Below are 12,513 nucleotides of genomic sequence, written 5' to 3' on the forward strand. Positions count from 1 at the left end.
GTGGTCTGCTGGAGGTCATTTTGCAGGGCTCTGGCAGTGCTCCTCCTGCTCCTCCTTGCACAAAGGCAGAGGTAGCGGTCCTGCTGCTGGGTTGTTGCCCTCCTGCGGCCTCCTCCACGTCTCCGGATGTACTGGCCTGTCTCCTGGTAGCGCCTCCATGCTCTGGACACTACGCTGACAGACACAGCAAACCTTCTTGCCACAGCTCGCATAGATGTGCCATCCTGGATGAGCTGCACTACCTGAGCCACTTGCGTGGGTTGTAGACTCCGTCTCATGCTACCACTAGAGTGAAAGCACCGCCAGCATTCAAAAGTGACCAAAACATCAGCCAGGATGCATAGGAACTGAGAAGTGGTCTGTGGTTATCACCTGCAGAACCACTCCTTTATTGGGGGTGTCTTGCTAATTGCCTATAATTTGCACCTGTTGTCTATTCCATTTGCACAACAGCATGTGAAATTTATTGTCAATCGGTGTTGCTTCCTGAGTGGACAGTTTGATTTCACAGAAGTGTGATTGACTTGGAGTTACATTGTGTTGTTTAAGTGTTCCCTTTATTTTTTTGAGCAGTGTATATACATTTCAGAATAAAGCTATAATGTAACAAAATGTGGAAAAAGACAAGGCACTGTATGTGAAATGCATCGGAAAACGTATTGAATGTAGTTCAAAATACATTCTGAAATACATGAAATGTATTTTAGAATATATTTTTAACGTATTTATCGATCTATTTGGTAAATACAAAAAAATGCATTTAAATGTATTTCTAAGAAATATATTTTGGGATTAAAATGTATGGAAAATATAAAAAATGTGCCAAATCATATTGTAACGAAATGGTGACTGTCCTAACAATGTAACAAGTGACAAAAAGCTCTTATCGGACCAGAGCACAAATAATAATATAATAACAATCAATAATTGTGCTTTTTATTTAGCATAGAAAAACAAAAATTGTGAATAACTTACCACAGGTTAATGAGAAGGGTGTGTTTGAAAGGATGTACATAACTCTGCAATGTTGGGTTGTATTGGGGAGTCTCAGTTTTAAATCATTTTCCACACACAGTTTGTGCCTGTATTTAGTTTTCATGCTAGTGAGGGCCGAGAATCCACTCTAACATAGGTACGTGGTTGCAAAGGGCATCAGTGTCTTAACACCACGATTTGCCAAGGCAAGAAACTCTGAGCGCAGCCCTACCAACATGTTTCAAGCAGACCACCATAGTCCCTGTGCCCAAGAACACTAAGGTAACCTGCCTAAATGACTACCGACCCGTAGCACTCACGTCTGTAGCAATGAAGTGCTTTGAAAGGCTAGTCATGGCTCACACCAACACCATTATCCCAGAAACCCTAGATGCAATCTCTATTGCACTCCACACTGCCCTTTCACACCTGGACAAATGGAACACCTATGTGAGAATGCTATTAATTGACTACAGCTCAGCGTTCAACACCGCAGTGCCCTCAAAGCTCATCAATAAGCTAAGGACCCTGGGACTAAACATCTCCCTCTGCAACTGGATCCTGGACTTCCTGACAGGCCGCCCCCAGATGGTAAGGCTAGGTAACAACACATCCGCCATGCTGAAGGTCAACACAGGGGCCCCTCAGGGTTGAGTGCTCAGTCCCCTCCTGTACTCCCTGTTCACTCATGATTGCACGGCCAGGCACGACTCCAACACCCTCATTAAGTTTGCCAATGACACAACAGTGGTAGGCCTGATCACCAACAATGACGAGACAGCCTTTAGGAAGTTGTCCTGGCACCACATGGCCAGGTCTCTGACCTCCTGGTCAGAGACCTGGCCATGTGGTGCCAGGACAACAACCTCTCCCTCAACGTGATAAAGACAAAGGAGATGATTGTGGACTACAGGAAAAACTGGACCGAGCACGCCTCCATTCTCAGCGACCGGGCTGCAGTGGAGCAGGTTGAGAGCTTCAAGTTCCTTGGTGTCCACATCACCAACAAGCAGACATGGTCCAAGCACACCAAGACAGTCATTAAGAGGGCACGACAAAACCTATTCTCCCTCAGGAGACTGAAAAGATTTTACATGGGTCCTCATATCCTCAAAAGGTTCTACAGCTGCACCATCGAGAGCAACCTCGATACCAGGCGGTGTCAGAGGAAGACCATAAGACTCCAGCCACCCTAGTCATAGACTGTTCTCTCTGCTACCGCATGGCAAACGGTACCAGAGCACCAAGTCTAGGTCCAAGAGGTTTCTAAACAGCTTCTGCCCCCAAGCCATAAGACTCCTGAACACCTAATCAAATGGCTACCCAGACTATTTGTATTTTGCACACAAAAAAATCATACAATGAGGAAAGACCTGTGTGTTGTCCTTGTTAATGCAGACAGAAAAGAGCTCCAACTTCTTAATCATAGCCTCAATTTTGTCCCGCACGATGAATATAGTTGTGGAGAGTTCCTGTAATCCTAGATTCAGATCATTCAGGCAAGAAAAACATCATCCAGATTGGCCAGTCATGTGAGAAACTTGTCATCATGCAAGCGGTCAGACAAGTGAAAATTATGGTCAATAAAGAAAACTTTAAGCTTGTCTATCAATTCAAAAATACGTGTCAATACTTTGCCCCTTGATAACCAGAACACTTCTGTATGTTGTAAAACTGTTACATGGTTGCTGCCCATATCATTGCATAATGCAGAAAATACACGAGAGTTCAGAGGCCTTGCTTTAACAAAGTTAACCATTTTCACTGTAGTGTCCAAAATGCCTTTCAAGCTGTCAGGCATTCCCTTGGCAGCAAGAGCCTCTCGGTGGATGCTGCAGTGTACCCAAGTAGTGTCGGGAGCAAACTGCTTGCACGCGCGTTACCACTCCACTATGTCACCCCTGTCATGGCTTTTGCGCCATCTGCACAGAAAACAACACATCTTGACCACCAAAGTCCATTTGATGTCACAAAACTCTCTAGTACTTTAAACATATCCTCTCATGTTGTCCTGGTTTCCAGTGGTTTGCAGATGAGGATGTCTTCCTTAACTTCTTGCGTCGAGCCATCCCGGATCCGGGATCGTGAATACAGCCTCAAGCTCATTACCATAACGCAACGTTAACTATTCATGAAAATCACAAATGAAATGAAATTAATATGCTAGCTCTCAAGCTTAGCCTTTTGTTAACAACACTGTCATCTCAGATTTTCAAAATATGCTTCTCAACCATAGCAAAACAAGCATTTATGTAACAGTTAGCGCAGCTAGCATAGCATTTAGCGTCACATTTGGCGTTAGCATCAGCAGGCACCATTTTCACAAAAACCAGAAAATCATTCAAATAAAATAATTTACCTTTGAAGAACTTCAGATGTTTTCAATGAGGAGACTCTCAGTTAGATAGCAAATGCTCAGTTTTTCCTGAAAGATTATTTGTTTAGGAGAAATTGCTCCGTTTGGTGCGTCACGTTTGGCTACCAAAAAAAAAAAAAAATTCAGTCTTCAAAACGCCGAACTTTTTTCCAAATTAACTCCATAATATCGACTGAAACATGGTAAATGTTGTTTAGAATCAATCCTCAAGGTGTTTTTCACATATCTCTTCATGATATATCGTTCGTTGAAAGCCTCCTCTCTCCTCTCAATCACTGGATGACTGCGTGCAGCTTGTAGATTTACGCACCAATTTAGACAAAGGACACCAGGCGGACCCCTGGTAAATGTAGTCTCTTATGGCCAATCTTCCAATGATATGCCTACAAATACGTCACAATGCTGCAGACACCTTGGAGTAACGACAGAAAGGGCAGACTCATTCCCGGCGCATTCACAGCCATATAAGGAGACAATGGGAAACAGAGCTTCAAAAATTCTGCCCATTTCCTGGTTGTAGTTTCATCTTGGTTTTGCGCGTAGCATGAGTTCTGTGGCACTCACAGATAATATCTTTGCAGTTTTGGAAACCTTAGAGTGTTTTCTTTCCAAAGCTGCCAATTATATGCATAGTCGAGCATCTTTTCGTGACAAAATATTGCGCTTAAAACGGGCACGTTTTTTTATCCATAAATTAAAAGAGCGCCCCCTATATCCAAGAAGTTAAATGACCCCCAAAATTTTTACAGACATATACGAGGAGCTGTGCCAGGTCTGCCACATCTGTTGACTCATCCAGCTGTAACGCATAGAATTCACTGGCTTGTATGCGAAGCAGTAATTGTTTCTAAACATCTCCTGCTGTGTCACTGATGCATCGTGAAACAGTGTTGTTTGATGGAGGCATTGTCTGTAGAGTTTTTTGGGCCTTTTCCCCCAGCATTGTCCCAGCCAAAGCCGCAGCAGCAGGAAGAATTAATTCCTCCACAATAGTATGGGGCTTGCCTGTCCTAGTCACACGGTAGCTCAACATATAAGACACTTCTAGCCCCTTCTTATTAATGGTATCTGTTGATTTTATACGTCTTACTACTCAAAAGTCGTCTTTATTCTCACTCAAAAAACGCCCATGGCTTATTTTTCAAATTGTAATGTTTTGTTTCTAAATGTCTGCGTAAGAGTGACGGTTTTCCGCAAAAGAGTAATGGTTAATGTGATTGGATGTTAATTGTTTGACTAGGCTAGCTGTATTTGACATTGTGTTGTTATTGGTTTGATTAGATTTTTTCTAGTGAAACGAGAGGCGGGAAAAAGACTCACAAAAATGTATAGCCCTGTTGTAAAATATAAATGTACTGTTTGAAAATCAAATCAAATCAGATGTATTTATATAGCCCTTCTTACATCAGCTGATATATCCAAGTGCTGTACAGAAACTCAGCCTAAAACCCAAAACAGCAAGCAATGCAGGTGTAGAGGTACGGTGGCTAGGGAAAACTCCCTAGAAAGGCCAAAAATTAAGAAGACACCTGGAGAGTAACCAGGCTATGAGGGGTGGCCAGTCCTCTTCTGGCTATGCCAGGTGGAGATTATAAGAGAACATGGCCAAGATGTTCAAATTTTCATAAATGATCAGCATGGTCAAATAATAGTAATCACAGTTAACAGGTCAGGGTTCCATAGCTGCAGGCAGAACAGTTGAAACTGGAGCAGCATCACGGCCAGGTGGACTGGGGACAACAAGGAGTGTTCATGCCAGGTAGTCCTGAGGCATGGTCCTAGGGCTCAGGTCCTCCGAGAGAGAGAGAGAAAGAAAGAAAGAAAGAAAGAAAGAAAGAAAGAAAGAAAGAAAGAAAGAAAGAAAGAAAGAAAGAAAGAAAGAAAGAAAGAAAGAGAAAGAAAGAGAGAATTAGAGAGAACATACTTAAATTCACACAGGACACTGGATAAGACAGGATAAATACTCCAGCTATAACAGACTGACCCTAGCCCCCCGACACATAAACTACTGCAGCATAAATACTGGAGGCTGAGACAGGAGGGGTCAGGTGATACCCCCGGACAGGGCCAAACAGGCAGGATATAACCTCACTTACTTTGCCAAAGCACAGCCCCCACACCACTAGAGGGATATCTTCAACCACCAACTTACCATCCTGAGACAAGGCCGAGTATAGCCCACAAAGATCTCCAACACGGCACAACCCAAGGGGGGGAGCCTACCCAGACAGGAAGACCACGTCACTGACTCAACCCACTCAAGTGACGCACCCCTCCAAGGGACGGCATGAAAGAGCACCAGTAAGCCAGTGACTCAGCCCCTGTAATAGGGTTAGAGGCAGAGAATCCCAGTGGAGAGAGGGGAACCGACCAGGCAGAGACAGCAAGGGCGGGTCGTTGCTCCAGTGCCTTTCCATTCACCTTCACACTCCTGGGCCAGACTATACTCAGTCATAGGACCTACTGAAGAGATGAGTCTTCAATAAAGACTTAAAGGTTGAGACCGAGTCTGCGTCTCTCACATGGGTAGGCAGACCATTCCATAAAAATGGAGCTCTATAGGAGAAAGCCCTGCCTCCAGCTGTTCGCTTAGAAATTCTAGGGACAATTAGGAGGCCTGCGTCTAGTGACCGTAGCGTACGTGTAGGTATGTACGGCAGGACCAAATCGGAGAGATAGGTAGGAGCAAGCCCATGTATTGCTTTGTAGGTTAGCAGTAAAACCTTGAAATCAGTCCTTGCCTTAATAGGAAGCCAGTGTAGGGAGGCTAGCAGGAGTAATATGATAATTTTTTTTGGTTCTAATCAGGATTCTAGCAGCCGTATTTAGCACTAACTGAAGTTTATTTAGCGCTTTGTCTGGGTCGCCGGAAAGTAGAGCATTGCAGTAGTCTAACCTAGAAGTAACAAAAGCATGGATTAATTTTTCGGCATCATTTTTGGAGAGAAAATTTCTGATTTTTGCAATGTTACGTAAATGGAAAAAAGCTGTCCTTGAAACAGTCTTGATATGTTCGTCAAAAGAAAGATCATGGTTGAGAGTAACACCGAGGTCTTTCACCGTTTTATTTGAGACAACTGTACAACCATCAAGATTAATTGTCAGATTCAACAGGGAATCTCTTTGTTTCTTGGGACCTAGAACAAGCATCTCTGTTTTGTCCGAGTTTAAAAGTAGAAAGTTTGCAGCCATCCACTTCCTTTTGTCTGAAACACATGCTTCCAGCGAGAGCAATTTTGGTGCTTCACCATGTTTCATTGAAATCTACAGCTGTGTGTCATCTGCATAGCAGTGAAAGTTAACATTATGTTTTCGAATGACATCCCCAAGAGGTAAAATATATAGTGACGGAACCTTGAGGAACACCGAAATTTACAGTTGATTTGTCAGAGGGCAAACCATTCACAGAGACAAACATTTTTTCTAAATATGAATCACATTTTTATTTGGCGTTACCTCCGACGTCATTGCGCGTACCCCTGTGAATTATAATATTGTCCACAAGCAAAAATATTGTATTTTTAAATGTTTGAAGCTGGTTTACAAAACCCAAAAGTAAAATGTACAAAAACAAAACTTAAGAATGGGAAGCATAGAAATAGAGCTCATGGAAGAGATCTACCGCTTCTTAGACTTCCTTTCAATGAGAATGACAGATCTACACTCAACAAAAAGATAAACACAACGTGCAACAATTCCAACGATTTTACTGAGATACAGTTCATATAAGGAAATCAGTCAATTGAAATAAATTCATTAGGCCCTAATCTATGGATTTCACATGACTGGCAATAAAGATGTGCATCTGTTTGTCACAGATTCCTTTAAAGAAAGGTAGGGGCACAAAGCGAGGTCCATACAGAAATGGTTTGTCGAGATCGGTGTGGATCCCATCAAACAGCTTTGGGATAAATTGGAATGCCAACTGCAAGCCAGGCCTAATCACCCAACATGTGCCCAACCTCACTGATGCTCTTGTGGCTGAATGGAAATAAGTCCCCGCAGCAATATTCCAACATCTAGTGGAAAACCTTCCCATAAGAGCGGAGGCTGTTTTAGCAGCAAAGGGGGGACCAACACCTTGGGAAATACGTAGAAAGCGTAAGCTCGTTGATGGCACATTCACAGCTCAATAGGGACTCATTGGAACACAGCGCTTTCAAAACCTGGGGCACTTCCAGATTGGATTTTTCTCAGGCTTTCGCCTGCAACATCAGTTCTGTTATACTCACAGACAATATCTTTACAGTTTTGGAAAGATTAGAGTGTTTTCTATCCAAAGCTGTAAATTATATGCATTATTATTATAGGACATTATTTTCTTTAGTAATATAGTGGAGTAAAAGTAAAATGTGTCAAAAATATAAATAGTAAAGATACCAAGAAAAAAACTGCTTAAGTAGTGCTTTAAAATATCTTTACTTAAATAGTTTACACCACTGACTAAATACAAAAACCTTGAGAAACATACACATTGGATATTGCCATACACCAGGGGAGGCTGGTGGGGGGAGTTATAGGAGGACGGGCTCATTGTAATGGTATAAATGGAACAGAGTTAAACGCATTGTTTCCATGGGTTTGATGTGTTTAGTACCATTCTATTGATTCCTTTCCAGACATTACAATGAGCCATTCCTCCCTATAACTCCTCCAACCAGTCTCCACTGCCACGCACAATACAGCAACTGTTCACTGTGTCCTTTTTGCAGTATTATTGATAGATAGTGGCCCATTTTATACTGTAGTATAGGTAAAAACAGATCTAGGATCATTTTCACCCCCCCCCAATCCCACCATTAGTGGGGAAATGCTAAACTGACCCCATCAGTGTCTAGGGGAATCTTCATCCTTCACCTGTATTGACGAAGCTAAACCTGTTTGTATCCAGGTCTGTCCATTCTCATGGAGCCCATCCTGAAGATGATTCCGATGACGGCTCTGTTCGGGATCTTCCTCTACATGGGAATCACCTCGCTCAACGGGATCCAGTTGTGGGATCGCATTCTGCTCCTGCTCGTCCCCAAGAAATACCACCCAAACGAGCCCTACGCCACCAGGGTATATTAACAGACAGCAGATCCCTGACACAGTATGCCCACTGTGTCGGGGATCTGGGCAAAATGTGGCATATGATGTGACGTCTTTTTTAAATTTAAATTTTACCTTTATTTAACCAGGCAAGTCAGTTAATAACACATTCTTATTTTCAATGACAGCCTGGGAACAGTGGGTTAACTGCCTGTTCACAGGCAGAACGACTGATTTGTACCTTGTCAGCTCGGGGGGTTTGAACTCACAACCTTCTGGTTACTAGTCCAACACTCTAACCACTAGGCTACCCTGACACCACTTTCTAGTTATAAACTGTTTTTTGGTTGAGAAGATGTAATATAACCAGATTACAACCAACTGGACTAAGTTAAAGACTGTATCAAGACACCATGGGAAAGATGTCATATTTTGGTTATTATGTGTTTGTTTTTGTATGTCAGATTACCAGATTACGACATCACTCTGTATGCCTCCTTATTCTTGTGTATTGGCTAGGACTCCCTCAAAAAGGAGATAGTATTAGTAAATAAATAAGAATCAGAATTCCTTTTCTCCCTATTCACACTTGCACTAGGTGTCAACGGGCAGGATGCACCTATACACAGCCATCCAGGTAGTGTGTCTGGCAGTGCTGTGGATCGTCAAGTCCAGCCCGGCCTCCCTGGCCCTGCCCTTCGTTCTCATCCTCACTATCCCCCTCCGCATGGCCATGACCGGACGCTTCTTCACCGAACTGGAGATGAAATGTGTAAGTAGGCATCAGGGTGTTGTGTGTGTGTGTGTGTGGTCCTATTATTAAAGCTTGGTGCTGGTAATGGTAAAGCTGTGGGTTCAATTCCCAAAGGGGATCAGATACACATACGAAAAAAGGAATGCACCCACTGTACTGCAAGTTGCTTTGAATAAAATGATCTACTAAGTGGCATATTGTTATTATTTGTACAATACAGAACAATACAGTACAATGAAGCATACCTACAGACAACCTCACTCCCTCCCTCATCTATACCATGCTGTTCATCATTGTGGGTTGAATCTTCATTTGAAATCAGTCAATGGAAGGCCTTTGTTTGGTTTGGTCTCATACATAAAAGCAACCAATGAGCACAACGTTTGTTGAGGTTGACGTCGAATGAGATTGTTCCTTACTGTTATGTATTTCTTTGTTCTGTTGTGTTTCAGTTGGACGCCGACGACGCTAAGGTGACATTTGAGGAGGAACCTGGACAGGATGTCTACAATGAAACTCAGATGCCATTGTAGACATCTGGACCTGCCATTTTTATCCAAAAGGCCTTTATTTTATTTATCTGACATCACAAAGTATTTTAGTAGGATTCTTGTTTTTGTCTACTACCGTATGAACTGACATATATATCTTTTGGAGTGTTTTTAAACCAACATGAAGCCCAAATAGTGACCCTTAGATTTCAAATATAAGAAATTGTCAGTTAAGGAAAATGATTTTTTAAAGAGTTGAATATATCTTCTGTATATTTGCCTACTTCTTTCCAGTCAAACATTCCTGCAGCCATATATGTGTGTATTTATGCAGCAAACAGCTCTTGCCGCCATGATAATACTTTGGCCTATGATAGTGTGTTAATTACATATTGCCCTATTGACTTTCCACCTTTGTAAAGCCTTTAAAAAGGTTTTGACTTAGAACTATTATCTTGCAAAGAATTGTACAAGAAGACTTTATTCCATATAAGAATTATGTTTTGCACATCTGTCCGCCATTATGGTAATTTTTTAACAGTTGAGCTGAAAAGCGAGGCCATATCAGTGTCAATATTGTTCACATTTTTAAGGAGTTTTATCCATGAATTACAAACCTACCATACGACTGAAGAAGCAAAATCACTCAAACATGCCTTTCGAATAACTTTAAGGTATTGTTTTACGTATTGATATGAAATACCATGGAGATAAATTCTTAAAATGCTTTTATTTTAATTTAAGCCCCTGGGGATTGTGGAATGTTATGGATTTAAATATTGTATAAGAGAGATTTGAACAATAGAGTTAGCAAGCTTGTAGTCCTAAAAACGGAAACGATTAACCTCTGGTTTGTTAAGCCATTCCAATGGGGAAAATTAATGGGGAAAGAATGGGGTTTTGGGATAAATGTTTTAAAAAAGTCTGAGGAGATCTAATAAGTTTTGTTCTATGAGATAGTATCAGTCAGTTAGCATGACGTTTATGAATTATGAAGCCTTTATGTGCTGTATGTGGTGGTTTTGATTACATAAATGCTTCAACATTCACAAAAAAATACGTTAGCAGATGAAGATTATCTCATAGAACAAAACGTTAAGATCTCCTAAACCTGTGTTTACCACAGACCTTATTTTCAGCGTTTATCCAAAAACTCTTTAAAATAACCATTCATTTTCACATAGACTTTGGCAAACCAAATGTGGTGGTTAGTGCCTACAGAAAGACACCATTACTACTATCTATATGTACATACATCAAGGCTAAAATCATAAATTAAAAGTATATTTGAAGAGAGGATGGAGGGATGCATAGGGTGTGTTTAATTGAACTTTTTATTGATAGGTCTGACAGTGTTTCTTTGTTGTTGTGATCTCTTCTCAACATCAATTAAATGCTTAAAAAAAAAAATATATATATAGTGATTTCACTTTCTTTGTATTCGTCACTAATCGGTTGCCGTCGGTAAACGCACCCTTTCGTCCACCTGATTGGTTACTTTGCACTGACCCGCTCATGCTTTTTACATTTTTTAAACACGGACATATGAGAGAAGGCAACTTACATTGGCGGGGGTACGTTAGATATGGCGTCCCTTAATGAAGCAAGAAAGAGATTTCACAGCGGAAAATTTGAATATTTTCACAAGGATTCGTTTAATTGGATTTCGGAGGAGGAATGGAGGGAAAATTAGAGGTTGAACAGAAAGAGGGAGGCAGAGGTAGAATCTGTTGAAGATGGCAGAAAAGAGGGAGGAGGTGTGTCGTAGAAGATTGGTGTCAAGTGCAAACAGTGAGCCCTACACCAGACCGAGTTCTGGGGGTGAAATGGAAGTGAATGAGGGCGAGTTAAGTGAGGTGGAAAGTGTGGTGAAGACGGAGCCTAATCCATTTGTGGTTTCAGGGAGGATGGGGAAGGAGTTGGTTTGAGTTGAATGAGCGTGGAATTATGATAAACTCGAATTTTTCTTTAAAACAGGTTGTAAAAGCATGCTAGACATTTATAGAATAAATCATACCTAGTTTGATTTTGTGACAAACGGTGAATTAGTTATTGATTTATACAGCTTTAAATGGAATTTTAAAGATTGTGTGTATTTCCATCAACTGGATTTTTTTATTTTTAAATTCAAAACAAAGGTCTAGCATACTTTTACAACACTTATAGAATAAACCATATCAATTTTTATGTTTCTGTGACGATCAATTAAATAGTTATTGATTTTTACCATTTTAAATGGCTTTTGAATGTGTGAATATAAAACCAACTTTCCCTCTTTCTCACTTTTACAATACAGTGGCTAAAAAGGAGTATGCCAGGTGTACTCTCTGCCTGAAAGAGATCAATTATGCCAACAAAGGGTATAATGCTCTGGTGGCACAGATGTCCACTGGCAGAAAGTGTACAATGTAATAATGTTCAGTGTAGCCCAAAGATATTGCTTTTGTTTTGTTGAACTTGACAGTAACACTTGTGAGTGAGGGGGGATTCTTAAATTGTTTTTTAAAACTCAGTGAATGTTATTTCTAAGTGCAATATTTAGGTGTGTGTGTGTGTGGTCACAAGCTTTCTATTATAAAGTCTGTCATGGCTTACTGCAATATTAGGTTATTGTTCTTTCTCGTTTGCAGTAAAGTCTAGGCAACAAATAACATTGGATTGCTTTCTTCACATTTTTTAACTGTGAGTTAGGTTCACATTAACCACTTATTTTACACACAGAGACTGATCATGTAAATCATATTCTTTGTTGTTTAGCATCAGTTAAAACCTGCATTTCCCCCTAGCAGGATTTGTTTGCATGTTTCAGTTAAAAACAAAAAGTGTCACCCATCCCTGCTTTTGTCAGAACTTACTTTTTGTAGCACGTTAGAAACATTTTTGCA

At 41.0% G+C, this 12,513-nt stretch overlaps 1 protein-coding gene across 2 annotated transcripts in view; it reads left to right on the forward strand.

Moving 5' to 3' along the window:
• Positions 1-12,279, forward strand: part of slc4a1b (solute carrier family 4 member 1b (Diego blood group)) — a 38,981-nt gene extending 26,702 nt beyond the window's left edge. For both annotated transcript variants that reach the window (XM_042305218.1, XM_024387081.2), the window contains 3 exons: positions 8,244-8,413; positions 8,982-9,155; positions 9,590-12,279. In XM_042305218.1, coding sequence (XP_042161152.1) covers positions 8,244-8,413; positions 8,982-9,155; positions 9,590-9,670 — 425 coding nt within the window. In that variant the 3' untranslated portion in view covers positions 9,671-12,279. The remainder of the gene's footprint in view (positions 1-8,243; positions 8,414-8,981; positions 9,156-9,589) is intronic.
• Positions 12,280-12,513: the final 234 nt, after the last annotated feature.

This window comes from Oncorhynchus tshawytscha, linkage group LG24 (genome assembly GCF_018296145.1).
Source record: "Oncorhynchus tshawytscha isolate Ot180627B linkage group LG24, Otsh_v2.0, whole genome shotgun sequence".
Classification (NCBI taxonomy): Eukaryota; Metazoa; Chordata; class Actinopteri; order Salmoniformes; family Salmonidae; genus Oncorhynchus; species Oncorhynchus tshawytscha.